Source organism: Melitaea cinxia, chromosome 4 (assembly GCF_905220565.1).
Source record: "Melitaea cinxia chromosome 4, ilMelCinx1.1, whole genome shotgun sequence".
Taxonomy (NCBI): Eukaryota; Metazoa; Arthropoda; class Insecta; order Lepidoptera; family Nymphalidae; genus Melitaea; species Melitaea cinxia.
Genome location: NC_059397.1, coordinates 14,629,952 through 14,654,081, shown reverse-complemented (window position 1 = coordinate 14,654,081; position 24,130 = coordinate 14,629,952). Strand labels below are relative to the sequence as shown.

General features: G+C 33.1%; 2 protein-coding genes across 2 annotated transcripts in view; both read right to left on the bottom strand.

Annotated features, from left to right (window-relative positions):
* Positions 1-3,584: 3,584 nt before the first annotated feature.
* Positions 3,585-4,091, bottom strand: LOC123670420. The gene has a single exon (XM_045603915.1). The coding sequence runs from the start codon at positions 4,089-4,091 to the stop codon at positions 3,585-3,587; it is 507 nt and encodes a 168-aa protein (XP_045459871.1).
* Positions 4,092-21,276: 17,185 nt separating this feature from the next.
* Positions 21,277-24,130, bottom strand: part of LOC123669937 — a 60,243-nt gene continuing 57,389 nt past the window's right edge. The window contains exon 6 of the mRNA XM_045603450.1: positions 21,277-21,363. Within this exon, the coding sequence (XP_045459406.1) occupies positions 21,277-21,363 (87 nt within the window). The remainder of the gene's footprint in view (positions 21,364-24,130) is intronic.

Below are 24,130 nucleotides of genomic sequence, written 5' to 3'. Positions count from 1 at the left end.
TAATACATTATAAAATTAAGAGAGCGCCTCCATATGTCAATAGATATACATAATTATTATAAATTTCATACAAAATCAAAAATAATAAAAACATTAAATTCACAATCGCACTATTTTCAAAATGTCACAACGTGTTCACAATAATTAATGACCAAAAATAAAAATAATTGAAGATTCAAAGAAGAAAAAAAAACTTATTTACGGCTGATTTTTGATGATTTCGTCAATAGTACTAATTAAAAATAAATTTTATAATTTGAGAAAAAGGAAACCATTACATCAAGTTATATAATAAATAAAGTATACCTGCAATCATTTGTAATGTCGGCTTTTATGATAAGACTAAATTACAATGTCATTCTTTACAATTAATTAATATATTATAATATCATTCCCTATAATTAGTTAAAATTAAATATAATTAATTAAGATCAAATAATTAATAACGTCACATTATTCTGACCATTTCAATTTAAATAGAGAATAAAACACAAATTAAAGTACAGCTGATTTAAATCAAATATTAACTGTTCCGATTTATAATATTTCCATGCTTTAATCTTATCTTTTCAGTAATAATAAAAAAAAAAAAAAAATAAAGAACTTAAAGTCGTCAATAAATGTAACTAACATTAATCAAGATTCAAAATATAATAAAATTATACTACATCATTTGAGTCATTAATTTTAATTACTTTTTTGAATTTTGTCAACTTGTCACTAAATATATCAATTTCCAGAGTGGATGTAGCTAGTTTATTGTATTCTCGCACAAGTCTATTTATGGGAGAATTTGAACCTAGGTTAGTATAGCTGCGTTTCACTGCAAAAGGCTTGTATTTACCATGTCTCGGTATTCGAGTGGGTACATAAATATCTAACTTATTCAGAAGTTGAGGGCAATCAAGTACGCCGTTTATTAGTTTGTATAAAAATACTAAATCGTGCATACGCCGGCGCTCCTCCAGTGAAGTCATTTTGAAATGTTCGAGCCTACTACGGTAATCTCGCAGATATCCAACATTCTGGCGATACGCCAGAATCCGTAAAAACTTTCTCTGGATTCGTTCGATTCGGTCTATGTAAACCCTGTAGCCTGGATTCCATACAACAGAACAATACTCCAGGGAACTTCGGACTAATGCGTTATATAGTAAAATAATAGTGTCACTCTGTTTAAAATCCCTTGTGTTTCTCAGAATGAATCCAAGCATTCTAAGAGCCTTAGCAGAAATGGCATTAAAATGCGTGTCAAAGCGCAAGCATCTATCCAGAGTGATTCCCAAATCACGTATTGTTTCAACCCTTTTAAGTGGAGCGTTGTTAATTCTATATTCATAATCATCACAGTCTTTCCTTAATCTATGCCTGGAAAACCTTATAACGCTACACTTGTTCACGTTTAACGTCATCTGATTTTTGTTGCACCAACTCGCCAAACCATCCAAATCCTCCTGAAGAAACAATGAATCGCGCCGACTTTTAACACATCTAGAGATTTTGAGGTCATCCGCGAATAAGTGGCAGTGTGAGTGACGGATGTTGTTGGGGATGTCGTTTATGAAGATGTTAAATAATATAGGACCAAGATGTGATCCCTGCGGTACGCCCGTCGGAGTCAAGTATGGATTGGAGGTGAAGCCATTCAAAACAACATTTGCCGATCTACCTTCAAGATATGAGCTGAACCATTTAAGAATATTGTTGCCAATTCCTAATCGCGAGAGTTTGTCCAATAGAATAGGGTGACTTACTAGATCGAACGCTTTACTGAAGTCCGTGTAAACGACGTCAACAGGCGACCCAGAGTCAACAGACACCGCCAGCTCGTCAGCAAACGAGACAAGGTTCGTACAAGTTGATCTTTTAGGTAGAAAACCGTGCTGGTCTGAGGACATGTGGTGCTTCAGGTGCCAGGTAAGCGGTCCACACAGAAGTTTTTCCAGTACTTTCCCTAAAGTAGGCAATATAGAAATCGGCCTGTAGTTTGAAACCAACATTTTATCTCCAGACTTATATATTGGGACGACTCGAGCATTTTTCCACCTAGACGGGAATACACCGCTACGAAGAGACGCATTGTAAATTATTTCAAGGGGACAAGAGAGAGGTCCAGCACATTTGGAAATAAATATTGATGGTAGCTTGTCAGACCCTGCACCTTTAAAAGTATCCAGGTGTTCCAGTGCCTTTAAAATTTCCCTTTTTGAGAACGCACAGGTGACAAAATTATTTGTGCCAACTCCACCATCAGAAATGTGCAGTAAAGAGGAAGTTGCAATGACAGAAGGATAGACGGAGGCAAAGTTCGCAACGAAAAGATTACAAATATCCATCCCCTCGGTGGCAGTGCTATTGTTGAGGGTCATACAGCTAGGGTACGAATGAATGTCCAGTCTTTTTGATTTCACATGTGACCATAAAAGCTTTGGATTTTGTTTTAAGCTACTCTCAAGTTTTGCGATGTAGTTATTATAGCAGTAGGATTGGAGCCTCAAGCATCTATCGCGAAGTAACTGAAAACTCAAGATGTCGCGTGGGTTTCCGAATTTCTTAACTTTTACATGGTACCTGTATTTTTCTCTCTGCAATGTTATTAGGTTTTTGGTGAACCAAGGCGGATACTTTCTGTTTGAAACCTTTCGCGAGGGGACGAAACGACGAATTAGTTCGTATATTTTTCCGTAAAAAATGTCCAACATTTCGTCCACCGTAAGGTCTCCCTTAAGCTCACCGCACCAATCCACTCTTACAAGTTCTTGATTAATTTTGTCGTAGTCAGCTTTAAAAAAGCTTTGCCACACTTGATTTTTTATTACAGCTCTGCTACATCCGATGGAGATTACAAATTCCAGTGGGGGATGCAAAGAGTCCACAACACTAAGAACATTGTCCCCACTAGAGAGACTGACAACAGACACATTGCTGAGAACAAGATCCAAAATCTTTGATTTGTGATTCTGAATATTATTGAATTGTCTGAGACCATGTAAATCAATAGAATCGAGCAACATGTCACAGAGAACCGTTCCAGATCGGTGAGCTACCAATGTGCCATCATTCCAAACTATACTACTCTGATTAAAGTCACCCAAGATTAGTTTGAACTTTATATTATCCAGCACTTGATTTGAATTATGTATGAAATGGTCTAGTATTTCTGTTTTCACTGGTGGAGGAAGGTAAACAGCGCAGATCAAAAGCCTGTCTTTCTTCTTATCGCAGCTGATTATGTCAATGCTAACCCAGAGATCTTCACACTTACTTTCAAAATTTTTATGTCGTCGAGAGTTTAGTCTTTTATCGACTGCCACCAAGACTCCGCCCCCGATTTTATCACTATGAAATCCCGAAGTGGAGCGATCCCTTCTATAAACAATGTATCGGTCATCAAATAATTCTGAGCTCAAGACTCCCTCCTGTAACCAGGTTTCCGTAAGAACTATAATTTCATGATTATTGATGCATACATTTTGATAAAAGTTCGCGATTTTGGTGTTTAAGCCTCTGACATTCTGGTAATATATATTAATAGCAGAGAATTTAATCATTGTTGACTTATAATGTGCTCTTTTCCTAGTACACTAGGGTAAGTTCTTTAATTTGTCCATGTTATTGATCAGTATACGCTCAGAAAATTCTGTTTTGCGGAGGAAAATGTGGCCGTTACGAAACCACACGTATTTATAATCAAGGTCCTTGGCTTTCTTTCTTGTCGCTGCGTGCAAACTCTTGTTAACAGGTGACAAGTGCTCTGTAATGAAGATAGGAACTATGTTTTCACATGATATTCCAAGGTGAGCTGCATGTAATCTGTCCCTTGGATTCGCTTTATTGTACTTTGTACATGCCGCCAGAACTGTGTCTCTTATTTTTTGAGAACTAAGTTTCACAACAATCGTTCTAGGCCGTTTTGACTTATGATCCAGTTTAGCAATGCGCGTACAGTGTAGAACGTCTCCCTCCGACACATCACATTTGACCGTTGAGACAAGCTGTTTAAACATTGTGTACAAGTTTTCAGATCTATGCTCAGGAACACATTGTATCTCTATGTTATTCGATCGTGATTGTTGCTGCATATGGTTCATCTTCTGCCTTAGGTTGTCTACAGTCTGCGAAGTTCTTTATTTTCTCTGTCCAGTTTCTCGATCGTACTATTTGTTTCTTTGGTCTTTAACTTTATCTCTTCAAACTGCGAGTTTAAGAAAGTAAGAGATTCTCTGAATTCCTTGATCTCACTACACATTTTTCCGACACTATTTTCCAGGGAGTCTCTGAGCGCAATCTGTATTTCTTCACGTACAATTTTTCTTATTAGATCGGGTGTCGTGTACGTGTCCAGCTCGTACGAGGACGCTCTCTCAAATCTTTCCTTTGAGCGCATAGTGACGTTCACTGTGGGAGAAATTTCACCATGCAAGAAGTTCCTGGGTTCCAAATCAGGCGTCTGTCGTACGGGAGTATTAGTGTTGTCACTCTTTGGTATTCTACTACGACAGTTTATACACAACCAAGAATTTTTTTGAGCTTTTGGTAGTTTTTTATAGCTTGCTTCGGTAAGCCCAGCGCATAATATGTCAAATTTTAGATTACATGATGCGCATTTCATGTATGACTCACTGATCGAAGACTTACAACCAGCGCATAAACTACACTTATCCATTGTTAATGAAAGTTACTTATAGATTATTATAATAACAAAAAAATAAGAAGAATAATAATAAATTAGTAATATGTTAAGTTGATAATGTTTTTATGGTCAATAGCACTACACTTAGTTTATATTAAATCATCAATCAAACGTCGACAGGAATCAAACTTGGAGTTGACCTTCAATGCAAATGATTGTATGTGGACGCATTCGCCTCGCACCAATGATATTCTACAATAATCGGCGAAAAACCGATTTACGTTTTAAGGCGATGAATAATAAATTACAGCACACGTTCAATGAGTCACCAATGTTTAGGGAGCAGTTACAATTATTCAAAATTCACTGGTTAGCGTTTAAAATCACCGTCGGATATCACAAGTTTATATGATTGTAACACTACACTTTAGAATAAATAATTATCACTATTTGTATCACTATTATTTGAATTTATGTTCAACCAAGTTTTTTAATGTAATTCGCGTTTGTAGTAATTTAAAGAATTTTTTATTTACGACAGCATAGGACGAGCGTTTTAACAAAACCGCGGGTAGAATTAAAAAAAATGAATATGAAATGAATAAAAATAATGAATAATTATAATATATTACTTCTTATTTAATTAAATTACATTATTTTTTGTGACTGTGAAGACTACAACAGTGGTTGTAACATACATAATATATTGTTTATGCACTGATGTTCCGCACAATGTATTAATAAAGTAACATGTTGTTGAATGCTCGCAGTATAACCTCGTGTGTAAAATAATTGTAATAATGTACATATGAATTCATTCGAAATACCACGACTGATTAACATCAAAATCACACCACATTTTTATTTTCCTCACATATCATACAAATAATTCTTGTAGATAGTTCAATCAGCACTGTAAATATTTTAATTAATCCAAAACTTTACCTAAATTAACCGCGTGTTTAATATAGTTTATTTAATACTAGTACCTGGGTGACCGGGCTTAGCTCGGTATTTTTAGTAAATCGTGTTTTTTGGAAATCATATTTAAATACGAATTACATATTTATAAAATTTAAATATTTTTTTTACCGACAATAATAAAAAAATATAAACAAATATAAAAAAAATCAAAAATAAAAAAAAATAATTAAAAAATAGTAAACATAAAATATGAAAAATGTGCTGTGTGGCTACGGCACAAAAAAAGAATATAGCCACCCCCTTTCTTCCCGTGGGTGTCGTAAGAGGCGACTAAGGGATAACAAAGTTCCACTACCACCTTGGAACTTAAGAAGCCGACTGATGGCGGGATAACCATCTAACCGCTGGCTTTGAAACAACAGGCCGAAGACGGGCAGCAGCGTCTTAGGTGCGAAAAAGCCCGCCCTGCGGTCACCAACCCGCCTGCCCAGCGTGGTGACTATGGGCAACACACATGAGTTCACGCATTTTTGGCGCGAACTTGTGGAGGCCTATGTCCAACAGTGGACTGCAATAGGCTGGAATGAATGAATGAAAATGAAAAATATTTTTCGATTTTACCGATATAATAATAAAAAATAACGAATGCGATTAAAAAAAAAAGAAAAATCTGAGGATTTGAACCGTGGTTTTCACGATCGATCGCGACCGGTCGATTAACCACATGAGCTATTACAACTTTATTAACAAATGCGAAATTTACCTTCGTATTCTAACGATATTGTAGCCATTTTTTCACTGTCTAAAACTGGGATAAAACGACATTTTCTAGAATGGATCCTAGCTAGATTTATTTATCTCACCCGAAATTCCCTGCATACTAAATTTCCGTCCGCCGTTTCCGAGATTCAGATTCTATATATATATATATAAGGGCAATTCTTATATATATATATATATATATATATATATAAGAATTGCTCGTTTCATAGTATAAGATAAAGGTGGAAAACAAGAGTACGGTCCGCTGGATGGTAAGCGAATACCATAACCTTTTAGTCTATAAAGTCAAGAGCATTACAAGCGTGTTGTCGGGTCTAGGGTAAGATTGGAGCTCTGGCAACTTTACACACGACAGAAACACAACACTCCTTGAAAGTAGTGTTGTTTAGCTGTGGTTTTCTTGTAAAGTTGAGATACTTTCGCAGAAGGGCCGTTGCTAATTTTGAGTTTTCTGCCGTGGCTTATCTCAAAAATACCGTAAAGATTCTGTATAAAAAGAAAAACCTCATAGGCAAACGCAACAGAAACCTTTAGACGCCAATATATGTATATCTGCTAATCTTGTGTACAACGATAAAAAAATATCACAAATTTTTTAATCAAATAGGGTAAGCAAAAACTCGTCTAAATAAATTAAAAGTCTGTAACTCACGTTTACGCCCTAATATAACGTTCACTCATGTTTACGCGTTAATACAAATTTTACAAGCTTTATGTAATTTATTTCAAAGACTTTTGATGTGGGTAAAATTTTTAATACAATGTTTTTCTCGCTTTATTAAAAAAAATCCTAAATTCAATTTTTATATCTAACGACATTCAATATAAAGGTTGGTTGTGTGATAAATAATTACAACAGTTTTAATAAGTCCATAGAAGTACTAGTAGTTTACTATAGTTTATATTATTAACAAAGCATTTAAGCGATCATTAAAACAAGTAGGACTTATGTAAGGAGTTTTTTTCAATACTATATAATACAATATAATTCCTGTAAGATACAAAATGTAATGACGATAACGTTCCTCTATTTTGACATAGAGAAGGATACGCTAGAGGTCGTTAAAGTACGTCGAGCGTACGAGCGACGAGAGCCCTTCTTAAGATGCGGGCAAATGATTTACTAGTATGAGTCGGAAAATGTTTATGTATATGCTACTTTATAAAGATTACAGATATATTTATATTATGTTTTAAGCTTCAGAGTTTATAATTTAAATGTGACAACATGATAAATATCGGCTTTCGATTAATCATCAAAATCGGTACACCCAGTAAAAAGTTATGCGGATTTTCGAGGGTTTCCGTCGATTTCTCTGGGATGCCATCATCAGATACTGGTTTCCTTATCATGGTACCATACTTAAGATATTTCCTTTTCAACAAAAAAGAATTATCAAAATCGGTTCATAAACGACGAAGTTGTATCCGAACATACATTAAAAAAATATGTATACGGTCGAATTGAGTAGCCTCCTCCTTTTTTGAAGTCGGTTAGAAAGAAACAAATCCATCTTTGTAGCGTTAATTCGTAAATATTTAAAGTAATTATGTATCTTAAAATTCTTTTTACTTAGGTACAAACACTCCGAAACAAAATACTGTCTTAAGCGAAAATATAGGTACATACTACAAAATGTTATAACTACACTGAAATCTATTCTTTTGCCATATTCCACTATTAAAAAATATCATTTTTTAGTATTGAAATACACTTTAAAGGGCAACTCATTAAAATAAATAAGGTATTGGAGATAAAGTACTCGTAATTTTTTTCCTGTTGGTTCTGTTATTGAACGTAAAAAAAACGTAAATTTAATATCTGAAGCTTTAATGGTTATTTCGAATGAATACATTGTACAAATTGTTGATTCATTTTTCTTAATATGTTTTGGATTATTTGATATTAAGACAGGGCTCGTGATTTTACTCGCATCGATTAGACAATTTAGTTTCTTTAAATAGTTATGGTAACTGTTTCAAGATATATATAATAATAAACAATATATTGTATATACGATATTTCTAACACGTACAGAATTCATTTAATATGAACATGACATTTTAATGCACCTAAATAAACAAATTGTTCAAATTTATCGTGCTAGTCAGATAATATTACCGTTGTGCAAAATTTTATTCAATGTTATAAATCATATAATCGAATAAAACTGTCCGCTTCGATGGAAACTAACTTTCTTGAGAAGGGAAAATCATAAAAGGCAAAGATAACAAGAAATCGTTCTAAAATTATCTACCAACTTTTCTTATACCTATTAAATTGTCACTTATCATTTTGGGTATTGTGTGAAGTACTTAGATATAAATTTTGCTTACAGGTAAGGAAGAAGTACTGAAGTTAAGACTTATATATATAAGCATATGTGCTAAAAAGTCAAGTTTATAATTATTCAAATGTTGTCTTATGCTTCCTCACTTCACACTTCAGCCTATCACAGTCCACTGCTGGACATAGGCCTCCACAAGTTTGCGCCAAAAATGGCGTAAACTCACTATGTGTTGCCTATAGTTACCATGCTGGGCAGGTGGGTTGGTAACCGCAGGGCTGACTTTGTTGCACCGAAGACGCTACTGCCCGTCTTTGGCCTGCGTATTTCAAAGCCAGCAGTTGGATAGTTATCCCGCCACCGGTCGGCTTTTTAAGTTCCAAGGTGGTAGTGGAACTGTGTTATCCCTTATTCGCCTCTGACGACACCCACGGGAAGAGAAGGGGTGGCTATATTGTTAATACCGTAACCACACAGCATATATATAGTAAGTAAATATAAAGAATGTTTGTTGTACTTAATGAAGTAAACAATGTTTAATGTTATCATTACGTTTCAGCCTGTAATAACCCACTGCTAAGTATAAGCCTCTTTCCCCATGTAGAAGAAGGATCAGAGCTTAACCCACCACGCTACTCCAATGCGGTTTGGCGAATATATTCCCTAATATGACTAACGAACGCTAATTATAAAAGCGACAGCCGAAGATTGCAAAAAAAAAGCAAAGTTTTACTTAAAATTAAATTTATTACTACTAAATTATAATTAGTTATTTACACGTGACAATTGTTCGATGTGAGAAACAAGAGTGACTTAAAATTAAAGATCGCTCAGTCGGAGCATCGGGTTGTTTTGGGTTCTTCGTGTTGGGGCGTTTCACACGGTGCCCAGGTGCGATGCTCAGGTGCGATGCCATGGTGGGAAAGTTTCGTAACAACCTCCGGCTACCGATGCGAGACGTGGGAATGTTTCGAAGCAAACTCCGGTCAGCAAATCCCGGCGTAGACCGTTTCGTAACACGCTATCGGGTATTTATGATAACATCCAGGACCGACGGCTTAACGAGCTCTCCGAGGTACAGTGGGGAGACCCACAAGGACTGCACAAACACCCAGATCACGGCAAGCATCTGTATGGCCAATACAATTTTTTGTCATGTGCGGGGATCGAACCCGCAACCGAAATGTTATTAAGTTTATGCTATCATTACAGAATCTTAATTTAAATAAGCTTCGACCGACCGCAATGTTACAAAAAGATAATTTTCATAAAGTAAACGGAATGGTCGTGAAAACTTAATATTGAAGCTGGCTACGTTATATGAAAACGGTTTAAAAAATCCCAACGCGAAGCGAAGAAAAATTTCACATAAATTTTGTTCAAGATATTGCACGCAATAAATGAAAATATTGCTTATTTTTTATTAGTTTTTTATACTAGCTATATACTGGGATTGAGTTTAAATATCTGAATTAATATGTTACTAGTGATCGCCCAGTGCGTGAGTGTGAGTGTGTCAAATACGTAGTAATGTGTGTAATGTAATTTTCATGCATAATTTAAAAAGAAAATGTTAGCATTTTGCACTCCTTCTCTATATAAACTATAAGTGTGCAAAATTTCAATTTCTTGGCTTTGAAATACACAGGCCGAAGACGGGCAGGAGCGTCTTCGGTGCGACAAAGCTAGCCCTGCGGCCACCAACCCGCCTGCCCAGCGTGGTGACTGTGAGCAAAACACATGAGTTCACGCCATTTTTGGTGCCAACTTGTGGAGACCTATGTCCAGCAGTGGACTGTATTAGGCTGAAATGATAATGATAATGGCTTCCTATAAAAGTACAGAGGATGAGAATAATATATTACTTATTTCGAAGTATTTTCACTGTTTTGATAGGATCATATAAGCTTAACAGAAACTGAAAATAAGAGTGAAACAAATACAAACGTTATTCGGAGAGAGCTGTTTCAGGAATCTCATGTGACGTACAATAGCGTTCAAAACGCCAGTTTCATTTTTTAATGATGATTGATGTATCACATATAAATAAAAACTTGTTAACAAAAAAATAATAAAAAAATTGTCTTTCATGCTTAACAATTTCAGATCCGGTATACGACCGTATACGGTTGACGCTCTGCTCTGCTTCGTTCTAGTATAGTACGCGTGCTGTGTTGGCGCCTACAAATCGGCGATAGCGGGTTCGATTTCCGAAAGCGAACAGTGTTTCAGAGAGCTTAAATGATTTCATAGAATAATCGTAATATTAGATAGGCTACTTTAGGGTATATATGTTTTATACCAACATTGATAAATGTGGTGTTATGATTTCTTTTTACTTAAATTGCTATATCTTATAGTTATGATTAGCAAGGTAAAGTAATTACCAAGGTCCCTCAAAACTTGTCTGTTTCGTACACAACTTGATATATCCTTCTAACTTTGGCACTAGTTAAAATTGGCTTTGACAGCCTCAAATCTTATGCAAAATATTTGAGAACGCTATAACATGAGACCAAATCCAATACAAACTTAATCCAACCTTAAATGTTTAATACATAGGTACTCATTTTATGATAACATTAGGTAGACCCCTTCTCTAGTAGAACTAGAAGAACACAAAACAAAATTATAAAAGTACTGTTCCATTACCCTTACCTAACGCCCACGAATCAGTGTGAAATAAACAAAATTATTTAATATTAGACACATTTTTTAAACGTGCATTCTAATAAAATAAAAATAAAAATCTTGACAAATTCAATTAACTCTAACAAACAACTACATAAGAATGTAATCTCATTTTAGAAATAAATAAAAATTCAAGTACTATTTATGGTTAAAAAAATTTGTGTAAAGAGTACAGATCTATAATAAATTGTCTACAGTAATAAAATAATGTCATAATGTACCAATTTTCAAAAGAAAGTTATACTATCATATTTTACACAATACGTCATGAAATTGTATATGCAATTATAATGTTTAGCAAACTTCATCGGAGAAAAATTGTAATTAACTTGTATTTTGTAATAACTTGTATTTTCTTATGAGAAATAATCCTCTTTAAATAAACGTATACGAAGTTTTAAAACCGCTAAAAATACAACTGCTACAGATCTTGTTTTAATACGTTTTATTGTTTAATAATTATGGATGGATTGCTAATTTTTATCCTCAAATTTTAATGGTTTCGGTCTTAGGGTGGGCTTAACCGCGAGACACAGCTAGTGTTGTAATAAATTATTCCATAGTCGTAAATTTAATTGAGATCTCGAATCGAAAGCTTTAACGGCCCTATTTGCGATATTGAAACTTTTAACAGGCTCTTGCATTTTTAATGTGTTAATAAATAATCCAATTAGTCAGAAATAAATAATGAATGAATAGTTTTATAATAATTATATAAATTTAATATAATGGAAAATTTATACACTCTGTTGTTGTTGAGTTTCTTATTTTTTTTTAGTAGAATCTATAATGTAACGAGCTAGTTTCTCATTGATTGGTAGCTGTAAAATATATTCTTCAGGTTAAATGGCACTATTGAAATAGTGCTAAATGAAAAGGCTGTAAAATACTGTATACTTTGTTTTATTTGATAAGAATATATAGCATGCTACATGAAAAATAAATCCAAGACAATCTCGAAATATCCAATTGCACCGTCGCCGTCGAGAGGTTTTGTATACATAGTAGGTAGTGTACATACTCAAACACAAGCGTCCCGAGGCCCTTTGATGTGGGAACGGACACGAGCAACTTTCGGTGTGCAGAGAAATATGAATATGAAGTCTGCTGCCTCAGCTCGACTTTATTAGTGTATTCAAAACGGTAATGGAAATAAGATTCATTTTTATGTGCGACTTTTTCCGGAGTTATACTTTTGTGTTTTAGAAGATTAAAACGCATTTTTGATGTTAAGTTTTCTATACTTTTTTTTCTTTTGGATCAAAAGGTGAATTTTATATAAAGTCGTGGTTTTTAGATAAATAATAATTTTACTTTTATGATAAAAAATCCTGTCGACAAAACCGTTAAACAAAGACAAAGTATACGATTTTCTGAGCCAAGTAATTAATTACAAAGAAGACCCACGCGTAGACGACAATAGTTTCTTTATAGGAAAGTTTTCACATTAAGATATTAAACAGTTCTTTACCAACCGTTTTAGTTTTCTTTAAACCCAATGACAGAGGGTTTAATTTCCGCTCAAAGTAAATATTAGTATTTGTGTAGATATTTACATATGTCTTGTCTGAATGTTTGTACTAAATGGGCCCGTGCGTATATTGGAGAGTACGCAGAGCTACCGATCTTTGTTATTACCATAAACATGTCAAAACGGTCGTTGGCATTGTTAAGCAAATTGTAACGCCCAGCTTCACTTATACCAGACCAGATAGAAGGCTTTTGGCCGTTAGTGGAATATATGTGTAGCGGTATACATTAGTTCGGTTTCATATAAAATAGGAAAAGGATACTAAAAATTAAACGGACATATGTATTTTCGGTATAATGTATTAGTAAGAGTGTTTTTGATGAAATTTGACGATATTTAGGCTATCGTGATAATACGGTGTGGTGCTGTAAGGGGAGTGTGAGCCGACTTACAAAGAAGATAAACTTAGAGAGACCAGTTCATCAGTGTGGTTTATCGATATCCAAATTTCATTACTTACTTCTTTTGTACCTTCAAACGACCTCTCGTTCTAAAGTTGTTTGGTAGTTAATCCTTTTAGTAGGTACTAAGCTCTATATTTATGCAACGTAGGCATTAAGATGATAAGCAAACTTTTCAAACTTACCGGTTTCTAGTTGTACGTTAATTATGTGTCAAGGATCTTGAAATATACTCAACACAAATACAAATGTCCAGACCGCAAGAAACATTTGTATGGTTATTTACTACATTTGTATATTTGTCATGGGCGATGATCTAATCCGCGACAGCTGACGCATCATCTAGTTGCCGAGATCAGTGCGCCAACGTGTCGTTATTATGTCTAATGTAGAATAAAATTTATATTTTGTGATTAAGGTTAAGATACAGAAGTAAATACAGGAGTTCATAAATCTGGTGCAGCTCGACGAGGGAAGTACTTAAACCTTACAGCAGATCACAGCGAAATCATACTGTTCTCAATTACAAGTGCGGTAGTCAGAGCACCTGGGGAGGGTTAGCGACGTGCTTTCGCCACTTTATCTGTTGCAGCCGTCCATAGGATACGATAACCACTTACAATAAGGTGTAGACTTTTTTGCCACCAGAATCGTATAAAAATATGATTAAATTAATTAATAAATGTTTATTTGCATGTTGTGCATATTTGTTATAGATATGCAAATTTTCTTTTGTAATTTATGCTTATAACAAAATTCATGATTTGTATCGTATAACTGTGCCAAATAATAAATAAATAAATAAAATAGTGAACTTACTATATTTGTCCAATAAATTAACTTGTATAAGTAGACTTATGAATGGTAATTAATTTAAATCACTATTTGTTCTCTCTATAGCTTAAGTACCGCTGGTGAGAGTAATAAACTCTTTTTACTGTATCCCAGTAATTACGTCACTGCCATAAATACAAAAAGAGACAGGGGGATTTTAATTCTTAATAGTCTGTATTTTAGAATACGGTCTGTAAAATAAGTAATTCTATTCTTTTAAAATTTATTTATATTATTTTCCAGCAGTCATTTTCTTTAAAATTTTTAGTAAAAAACCTTTTTGCCTTATCGAATTAATTTTTGACTTTGATGCAGTAAAAAAAAAAAACGAAGTAGATAGAAAAAACTGGTTATATTCATATAATCGTTCGGATTGCATATACGAAATATTGTACTTTGTTACTTTTCATTATTGATACACATATTTTTGTTAATTTTGATCATTTTAAGCAAAGCTTAAAATACAAGTGACACTTTAAGTACACACTGGCTTGTGAGTTATATAAAGGTCTGTAGATTTTGTGGTTTTAATTTGGCCTATTTAAATAAAGTAATTTCTGATTTTGATTTGTTTGATTGTAATATGATAAAACTAAATTATACTAAAATATTAGACAACAACCAAAAAAAAACACATATTATCACAAGTTCAAGCCCTCTCTCTTATTAGAACGTTGGCGCAGATTGTAGTGGCTCTACTTACTACTCCGCGGGTTGCGGGTTGCGTGGCAATCGATAGCTTACTATCTATTGGCGATTTGCGCTAGAAGTAAAGCACTTCTATTAAATTAAAACATTTGTGTAATTTTTTAATAAAATCAAGTAAAAATATTTTAGGTTTTCTAGAAAAAAATAGTAAATAGCCATACCGTACTACATACAGCCTATTGTATTTCCCAGTCTGTAACCGTCTTAAAATATGTTTAAATGTGTAAAATGTAGTTGTGGTGTACAATAAAGTATATAATTAAAAAAAAATATTTAAGACTTTCTATACAACTTTTGATGTTATCAGTTTGTTCTTAAGCTGTTTAACGTTGAAAGAGCGATCGAAAAGAGGTGAGACGTGCTTTTAATTTTTTCTTTTCAAATGATAAGTGAATTTTATTTGATTTATTTTATATTTCAGTACAAGCTGTACTTGTCTCGTTCATGAATTGAAATATAATAGTTGTGTTATCGACAAGTAATAGAACGTAGGTAGACGAAAAAATAGTCAAGTAAATACGTATTATCAAAGATTACTTTAAAAGTTGTAATCAGACCTCGATGATCATTAAACTTAGTTATCTAAAAATATTCAAAACTAGAAAAAGAAAAGTTGTCCGCTGATGGTACCAGAATATAATAAAATTACAAAAAAATTGTCAAATACTGTACATATATTTTAACACATTTTTACGATAGGAATAGATGGAATCAGCGTGAAGGTCAACCAAACCACTACAGCTGTTTATAAATTTAGAGATTCGTGGCACAAGGGAACTAGACCCTAGAACAGTTCTTCTAAGAGGGGGGCATAGAGAGGTAATTGGTCTTCTAGGGGCACGTTTGGGAACATGGAGGTTAAAAGAGTGTAACAAATGTGGACAATCAACTTTGGACATTGTGGTACCAAACTAGGGATATCTCCTTTTCAAAAAAAAAAAAAAAAAAGAATTATCCAAATCGGTTCATAAACGACGGAGTTATCCCCGAACATACATAAAAAATATATATATATACGGTCGAATTGAGTAACCTCCTTTTTTTGAAGTTGGTTAATAAATACAGACTTCTCGAACCCATCATGATAAGAAAAGTCGCCGAAAAATAGGTGCTTTTTCGTAGAAAATACTCTTGGCTTCACATCATCCGAGACTGTGCTTGAATTGCGAGTGCCGTTCATTGTTACATCACACAGAAAAGAAAATCTTATGCTGAACTAACAGGAAGCCTTAGCTAGTTGGAAAGCCACGTTCATAAAGAGGTAGAAGTTATCTGAATTGATGATTTTGTCAGCGATTACATATATTTCGATTTTTATTTACGACCCCAAGAAAACCTGAAAATCTTTCGCATATTAAAATTATTCTCGTGTAATAATAATTTTAATATTATGATGATGTTGAAGAATTGAGGTGTTTCTGAGATTGTTTTGACCTCTGTATTTTGTTTAATTAATAAAATAAATTCATGATTGCATTTTTAGTATTGTTACAATTTGATTTAAATCTGATATTTACACAAGCAATAGTTACATAACTATTTGCAGTCTATAATTTTTTTTAATAAAAATTTTATTTATTTAACGAATATTCAATGAATGTAAACAAGCTAAAATTTTATCTAAAGACTATATCGCTTTCAAATTAGATTCCACAATGAAGGTGTCTAGTAAACAAGATAATAACGTAATAGAAATATTTTACAACACAACACAAAAAAAAAACATTTTAAAAATGTGAAATAAGCTAAGGCCCGCTTCTGGTGTCATAAGCATTCTATTAAATTCTTTTGAAGCAAAAAAAGTACTTGCATAAAAGTGAACGAAAAAAGTAATAATTTTCAATTGCTTTAAAATATTTTAAAATATAATATTCCATGAAGATTTTTAAAAGGTTTTGTAATAAAGTGCCTTAAGCGATTGCATTTAAAGATAAAATGAATTCATTAACTAGCTTCTAAGCTATAAGAATAATACTGTATTAAAAAAAAAGTCTACCGTAGTAAAGATACTGATAAGTAAAGTTTTGCGCAGTACCTGGAATTCAAATTATCATAAAAAATTAAATTAATTATTATTTAGTTTAATACAATCATTTTTTTTAACTATTAATATAAAGGTGCTCTTATACCTGTACTAATATTAAATGAAAGAATATTTAGTTTGGTTGTTTCTTTCATTTGAGTGCTGTAGATTTGAAATTACGGGACTGATCTGTCACAAGCAACCATTAGGTACTAAAGTAGGATATTATTTACTACGGACTACACAATACGTGTTGCAAGGTCGATAACAAAAAGTGACAACATAAATTGAACTGTGTACATATACACATGATTTTGATCACTAACATCAAGTATGCCAAGAGGAATTACACGTCTGTTACAATAGGATTTACAGTCGCCAAATTCAAAATACATCAACGAATCGTGTGATCCGAGACAGGAGGATTTACAGTCCCAATTGTTAACGACAAAGGAGCTTGAGATTCCTTAATACCACTAGTCTACGTCCAGCCTTTGAAGCTTTTGATCCTAACGACTAGCTACGGCTTTTAACTGTGGAATTTTCGAACTTACTTCTGCAAAGATTGAAAATGAAGTACGAGTATAATGATACTCTATTTTAGGTAAGGTTATGGACACCATGCTTATAGTTTCATTCTTGTATCACTCTATTAGTTCTATACAAACGGTAAAAGGTAAATTAATTCTTTTTGAAGTAAAATTTCTTTACGCACGCTTGTCTTGGGGAGTAAGCTGGTGAATGTGTGACGAGAGCTGAAGAAAAAAAAAGACGAATGTGCTGAACGTTCGTTGTTTTTTATTTATTTATAAATTGTTGATAAATATTGAATTTTAAATTGTACTGACCAGAAATATAACAGGTCTTAATACATCTTTAATACATCACGATTTATTTCCTATATAAATAAAAATGAATGTAGCTAAGCGACTCGAGAATGGCTCGACCAATTCGGCTAATTTATTTTTTGTGTTCCTTAAGGCCCACGGCAGGTTTAATACAACGAAAATAAATAAATAAATTAATAAATAAATAAAATTAAAAAAGAAATTAATTAACAGAACGAAGTCTGTCCGTCAGCTAGTAGTAAATAAATATTTATAAATTTGTTGAAGCGTCAGGTACAACTTCAGTCATATTCATTGCCATTATATTTTGTCAGGCGTTTTTGAGGTACGGTTGCTAGTGATAGTGAATGTAAATTTATAATTTTAAAACAGTTTTTTAGTATTAAACACAGTAACATTATCGAATCTTTTATTTTAACTTTCCGCAAAATTCAAGTCCACGAGCGTTCGGGGAAGTACCTCACAGATCTTACGACGAAGAAGATCACAGATAAATAATACTGCTTTCAAGCGTTGTTTTCGTGAGGTAAGTAAGGTGACCAGAGCTCCGGTGGTAGGGTCGGCAATGCGCTTGCAATGCTTCTGGTGTTGCAGGCGTCTATAAGGTATAGTAATCACTTGCATCTGTGGCTACGGCAGCAAAGAATGTAGCCACCCACTCTCTTCTCCTGGGTTTCGTAAGAGGCGACTAAGGTATAACACAGTTCCACTACCACCTTGAAACTTAAATAACCAACTAATGGCGGGATAACCATCCAACAGCTGGCTTTGAAATACACAGACTGAAAGCGGGCAGCAGCGACTTTGGTGCGGCAAATCCAGTCCTGCAGTCACCAACTCGCCTGCCAAGCAACACACATGAGTTCACGCCATTTTCGGCGCGAGATTGTGGATGCCTATGTCCAGCAGTGGACTGCAATAGGCTGAAGTGATAAGTGATAGTCTTTAACAGCAGATCCTTAATAATGTTCAAACTTATAATCTAAATTAATTATGGTCGAATATCAGCCACTGTGCGAACACTAGTATTAAGATATATAAAAAGTATACTTAACCAATAGTATTTTATTGGAATACATGTTGCAGCTTAGTGCGCGGCGACCGACCACATTGTTTATTTAAATGGTTGTAGGTATTCCTGCTGATTTCCTGCTATTGTGGTACAGCATTCGACCTTTTGTTATATTATTAGACGTCAATATCGTAAAGGAAATTGACAACAAATGTACCTATTTATCTGAGGATGATTAATTTTTAGATTAAAGAGAGGATATATTGGGTAACGGAAATTATCTCTTTTGTGGTCCCGGTCAGCTGCCTATTGATGAAGTGCCCTACGAAATTGTTATCAGCGTTGTTGGTTCAAAGACTGGGTACAAAGGGCAGTGTTGCTTGAAATGACATATATGAGAAGGACATTTTTTAATTTGAAATCTGATTACGGGTTTAGGGCGTATATTTTAAGAACCCTTACTTATTGTACTTACAAAAAAAAATTAATAACAAAAATTAATAAGAGTTATAAATTATTCAGATTACGAGGAGTTTTATGATATCCGTTTTTTGATGACAAGCATATTTTTACGAATGATCAATTTAACATATCACAGCCGCCTTGTGTGCGTGCAGAGTATGTTACCAAGTTCGTGTGCGGTTATAGGGATGGCTACAATTTATTTTTTTCATCAAAACGGGTAAAATAAATTCACACGTATTAAAATGTTTTAATCGCTTTGAGAATCATTTGCGAGTTCTAAATATATCAAATCCAAGTTTTCAATTATATATGCTACAAAATGTTAATACATTAACATCATAATTAATGACCAGATGACATAGTTGGCTGACAGCGCTTTTTTGCATTTGCATTGTCAACCTGTGAACAGGGCACCGTAGTAACTATTAAGTAATCTGTGACGGTACTTACAATAGTGCTGAAATATCGGATGATTAAAATATTTTTATCCAAAGGAGGAATTATCCAGTTTTCTGATAAATCAAAGTAAAATACACTAATTATATGAAATATTGTAAACTGAATAAGCTATTTTAATTTAAAATATTACTGCCTTTGGCGATTTATTATCCTGCCAATGCCAAAACGTTATTAAATTTTGGATCAGAATAATTTAGCATCTATCTTGGGAATTTTGAGTAGAATATTAAGCTTTTATTTCAGATCTTGGAATATCCAAGTCAATAAATCTATCGAACGAGTCGACCGACAATATTATGACAATGCTATTTGCTGGATGAGAGGGAACATAATTATATAATTTTGAGAGATTTTGATTAGGTGAAATAAAAATGTATTTCATTTTTTTAGCCTCGAAGGTAAAAGTAGTGTTTAAAAAAATTACATTTAATTTGTATTACAACATTAAAAATAATAAAGTAGGACGGCATCAATAATGTTTTTCCCCAATATTCATTTTCTATACTAATTGGAGTGGTTCTATAAAAAAATAAATACTCATTACTCTTACTCATTAGAAAAACATAAATACCTGCTAAGAACTGATTAATTATTCAAAGAAAAAAGTAGCGGAAAATAAAAACAAAACTCATCAACATTCAATAATACTTTATTATGATTAAAATCGGATATTTGACCGTGATATTTCTTTAATTCACATTTGTAGATATAAGGAACAATAGTAGAATATCCTTTATTTCAAAGAAACTTCATCAGTAGAAAGTATCATACAATATAATAAAATATGTCTTCATAATACACAAAGGTAAAATAAATTTTCATATAATAACATTGTCATGTCACGATATCATATTCTAATTGTTAATTATGTACACAAATATTTCGTCTAATTTATATTTACATAATTATAAATACGGCCTTTATTATAAATAACGTACTCGCATCTCACTTAACGTCCTTTTGATGTTTTATTTCAGCATTCTACTACAAGAAGTCATCTAAATTTTATACATTAAGTATATTTACATAAAATTATGATACAATAAAAATTTGAAGTTCAAATGAACATTGTATTAAATTATTTGTCTAAGCAAAATATACGTTTCAAATAAATAATAATTTATACATGAATATTAAATAAATAAATAAATACTTTATTGATATAATAATTTTCAATAACATAACATAAATCTTACGCTATAACAATGGTTTTTGTACAATGTAATTTCATTCATCAACATCATACATAATCTTTACATAGTTAAATAGGGTGAAATAATCTAACCGCAAATAGTGATAATTATTTGTCAGCAATTTCTAAAATGTAGGAACAATTATGTCAGAAATTGAATTTCGTAATCCAATCCTCTGCTTTTGACTGGTGATAGAATTTGTGTGTTTTCTAGTATGAATAGCTTCTGCCATCCCTCAAAGCAACAGGAGTGTCAGAAATTTTTAGCATACTATTCTTAATATAACTGAGCTAAATACAAACATAAAATACAATAGTAAGTAGCACACAAAAATAATTTAACACTGAGTCGTTTTAAACAGTCATGTCATAGTGAGTGCAAACTGGCGTCAGTGTCACTTTCCGCCCCGCCGAGGAGGAGGTTAGTTTCACAGGGCGGGTGACGGTTGGGTGAGTCTCCTTGGACGTCTGGATGTCGCATTAGTCACAGCTCAATGGCCACTGACCCCTTCCAAGTGACTCCGGCTCTTAACAAGTGGTACAATCGTAGTACGCACCATATGCATAGACACTGAAAAAATGGAATATCTATTAGATTATGGATGTTGCAGGTAGTGAATCATTAAGAACACTGTAATAAGGTATAAATTGATATAATTCAAGTGTTAAATAAAATTTTTACAACGTTCTTTTTAATGTTAAAATGACTATAGAACCAAAGCCGTGACCACGTCGTTTGTAATCCAAAGCCGGTGATTTTTTATTTATTTATATTAATTGCATTAAACTATAGATTAGATGAAAAGATATGATTTTAATGACTGAGGATAACTGTTGATTATTTTAGGTGTGGGTTTTTTCGTAACGAACGTCAAAAGTATTGAAATTCAAGGCGGGTGGAACAAAGGAAATCAACTAGTTTTCATATGAAAGGTTAGTATGAATTCCCCAAACAACAACTTATGGACATCACTCCCGCTAAGTTGGATCAATCAGTCAATATTTAGAACTTCTCTATTAAGTTACTTTCCGTGTTGCTGTTAAATCACCAGGGATATTAATACATCATGGTTGATTCGTTTTAATACATATGAGACCTTTACCTACCTAGTTCTGTTTGCACATCTACAAAAAGCTATCTATAGGAATACTTTGGTTTATATCATTCGTCAATTATAGTTTACATTTAGATCCTTAACTATAGTATCAGTTCTTTAACACTATCTTTTAAAGTCTGTGGACAAAATTTTCTACAGCGCTCTTCCTGTTTTCCTGCTCCATTTAGTTCACAAATTATCAGAACGTCTCCAAAAAATATAGATAAATAAATTTAAAATAGCCGGTATCAGTACATGCCGTAACCATAACCATCACAATGTTTATATATATATACATATGTATATATGTGTATACAATACAAAGCAAATTACTAGTATTATATATTAGTCATGAATATCGAACCTGATCGAACCACGATTCAGGCTGTACTATTCCACTGCTGGGCATTGCCTCTTACTCGATAAAGGAGAAGGGTTAGATTGGAAGATTTATTCTACTACGCTGCTCCACTGCGATTTGGCGAATATAATATTTCACACTATAAGTAATGATCACTATTAGGTGTCTATGATAACAACCGGTACCAATGGCTTAATGTGTTCTCAGAGGCAAGGTGGGGACTGACAAGGGCAGACATCAAAGCCGGAAAGAAATATTTGTACAAAAACAAATATCCGTCCCGAGTGGGAATCGAATACCACCACTACACCAGAGCGGTTGTTGTAATGAATATATATGGTACCAAAGATAGGCTTACCACAGTTGAACTGAGGGACACACGTATGAACGGCTTAATAGGCGGAAGAAAACTTACGTAAGCATAATATTAGAAACAAAATATTGGTAAAGTGGTTAGTATGGTTTGGCTTTTAGAATGAACGATTTATGAATATAAGCTGGTAATGGAAAGACTTTAATAATAATGATTTATGACTTTCCTTCGCTTTTATTAACACGGCTGGTAAATTAATATGTTTCTTTGAAAACTTTGATAATAAATCTTTATAAATAGAATTCTTAAGTTAAATTAATGCGGGATTAGGATTTTTTTGCCTTGGTATAAAAAACACAAACTTCGATGAGAGCAAGAATGAAATTGCTACAGCATTTACACGATTATCATCTTACAAAGAACTAACTGTATTGTCCTTTTCGAAAATCTATACAAATAAATTGAAGTGTCTGTTTGTAATTAAAATAGCCGCTTTTTACTAAAGGCATATATATTTATACACGGTACATATACCAAAAAAACATTTTTTTAGAATTTTTGTCTGTCTGTTTGTTCTGGCTAACCTCTGAAACGGCTGGACCGATTTTGACGGGACTTTCACTGGCTGATGTAATAAGGAGTAGCTTAGGCTACTTTTATTTTAGAAATTTATTTTATAACTCTGCGAACTGAAACTGAACTTTTTTGTTAGATTCCACGCGGACAAAGTCGCGGGCATAGCTAGTAATAAATAAATATGTTTAACATGATGTCAGATGACCATCTGTTCCTAAGATCGCGAAGGTGAAAGTCGCATGATATATATTATATATATTATGTAGGTACCATATATATATATATATATATATATATATATATATATATATATATATATATATACATATAATAAAATGGTAGGAAAGTCAAAACTGTAAATTGAATATTTTTTTAAAAGAATACTTGGGGTGTGATCTACAATCGATACCGAAGCCAAAAATATAGTTTTTAGAATTTTTGTCTGTTTATCTGTTTGTCTGTATGTATGTCCGGGATAAACTCTATAAGTACCGCATGGATTTACTTCAAATTTGGCATGAATATTATTAAGAAGTCGGGTCAACATATAGGCTATATATCATCTTGCTATCTTATATTATCTTGCTATCTCCTACCGGGAGCGAGCAGTGAACCTTTATTTCCTCAACGCATTCTGTAACAACGTGTAATCTAACGACGAATATTTGAATGTTGTTGTTATTATGTTAATAACCATGCTATATAAGCTAGCTTCACACTATAAAAATCACGCAATAAAAGTAACTAAGCCGATAAACACAATTAAATGAATATAAGTAGACAAGATAATTTTAAAGCAGCGCCATCTATGAGATTTTTCTGTAGATATGAAATGTAAAGAAGAAACGGGTAAATGAATGTTATTTTAAAAGATATAACCGTATGTATTTTTGGTGTTGTATAGCGTGTACGCAGACGACGTCGCAGGCAGCAGCAAATATGTATATATATATATTGTTATAAATGTACATTTAAAAATACATACTAAAAT

What these genes read in the sequence shown, in the direction of transcription:
- LOC123670420 (XM_045603915.1), bottom strand. Translation starts at nt 4,091, where the DNA reads ATGAACCATATGCAGCAACAATCACGATCGAATAACATAGAGATACAA.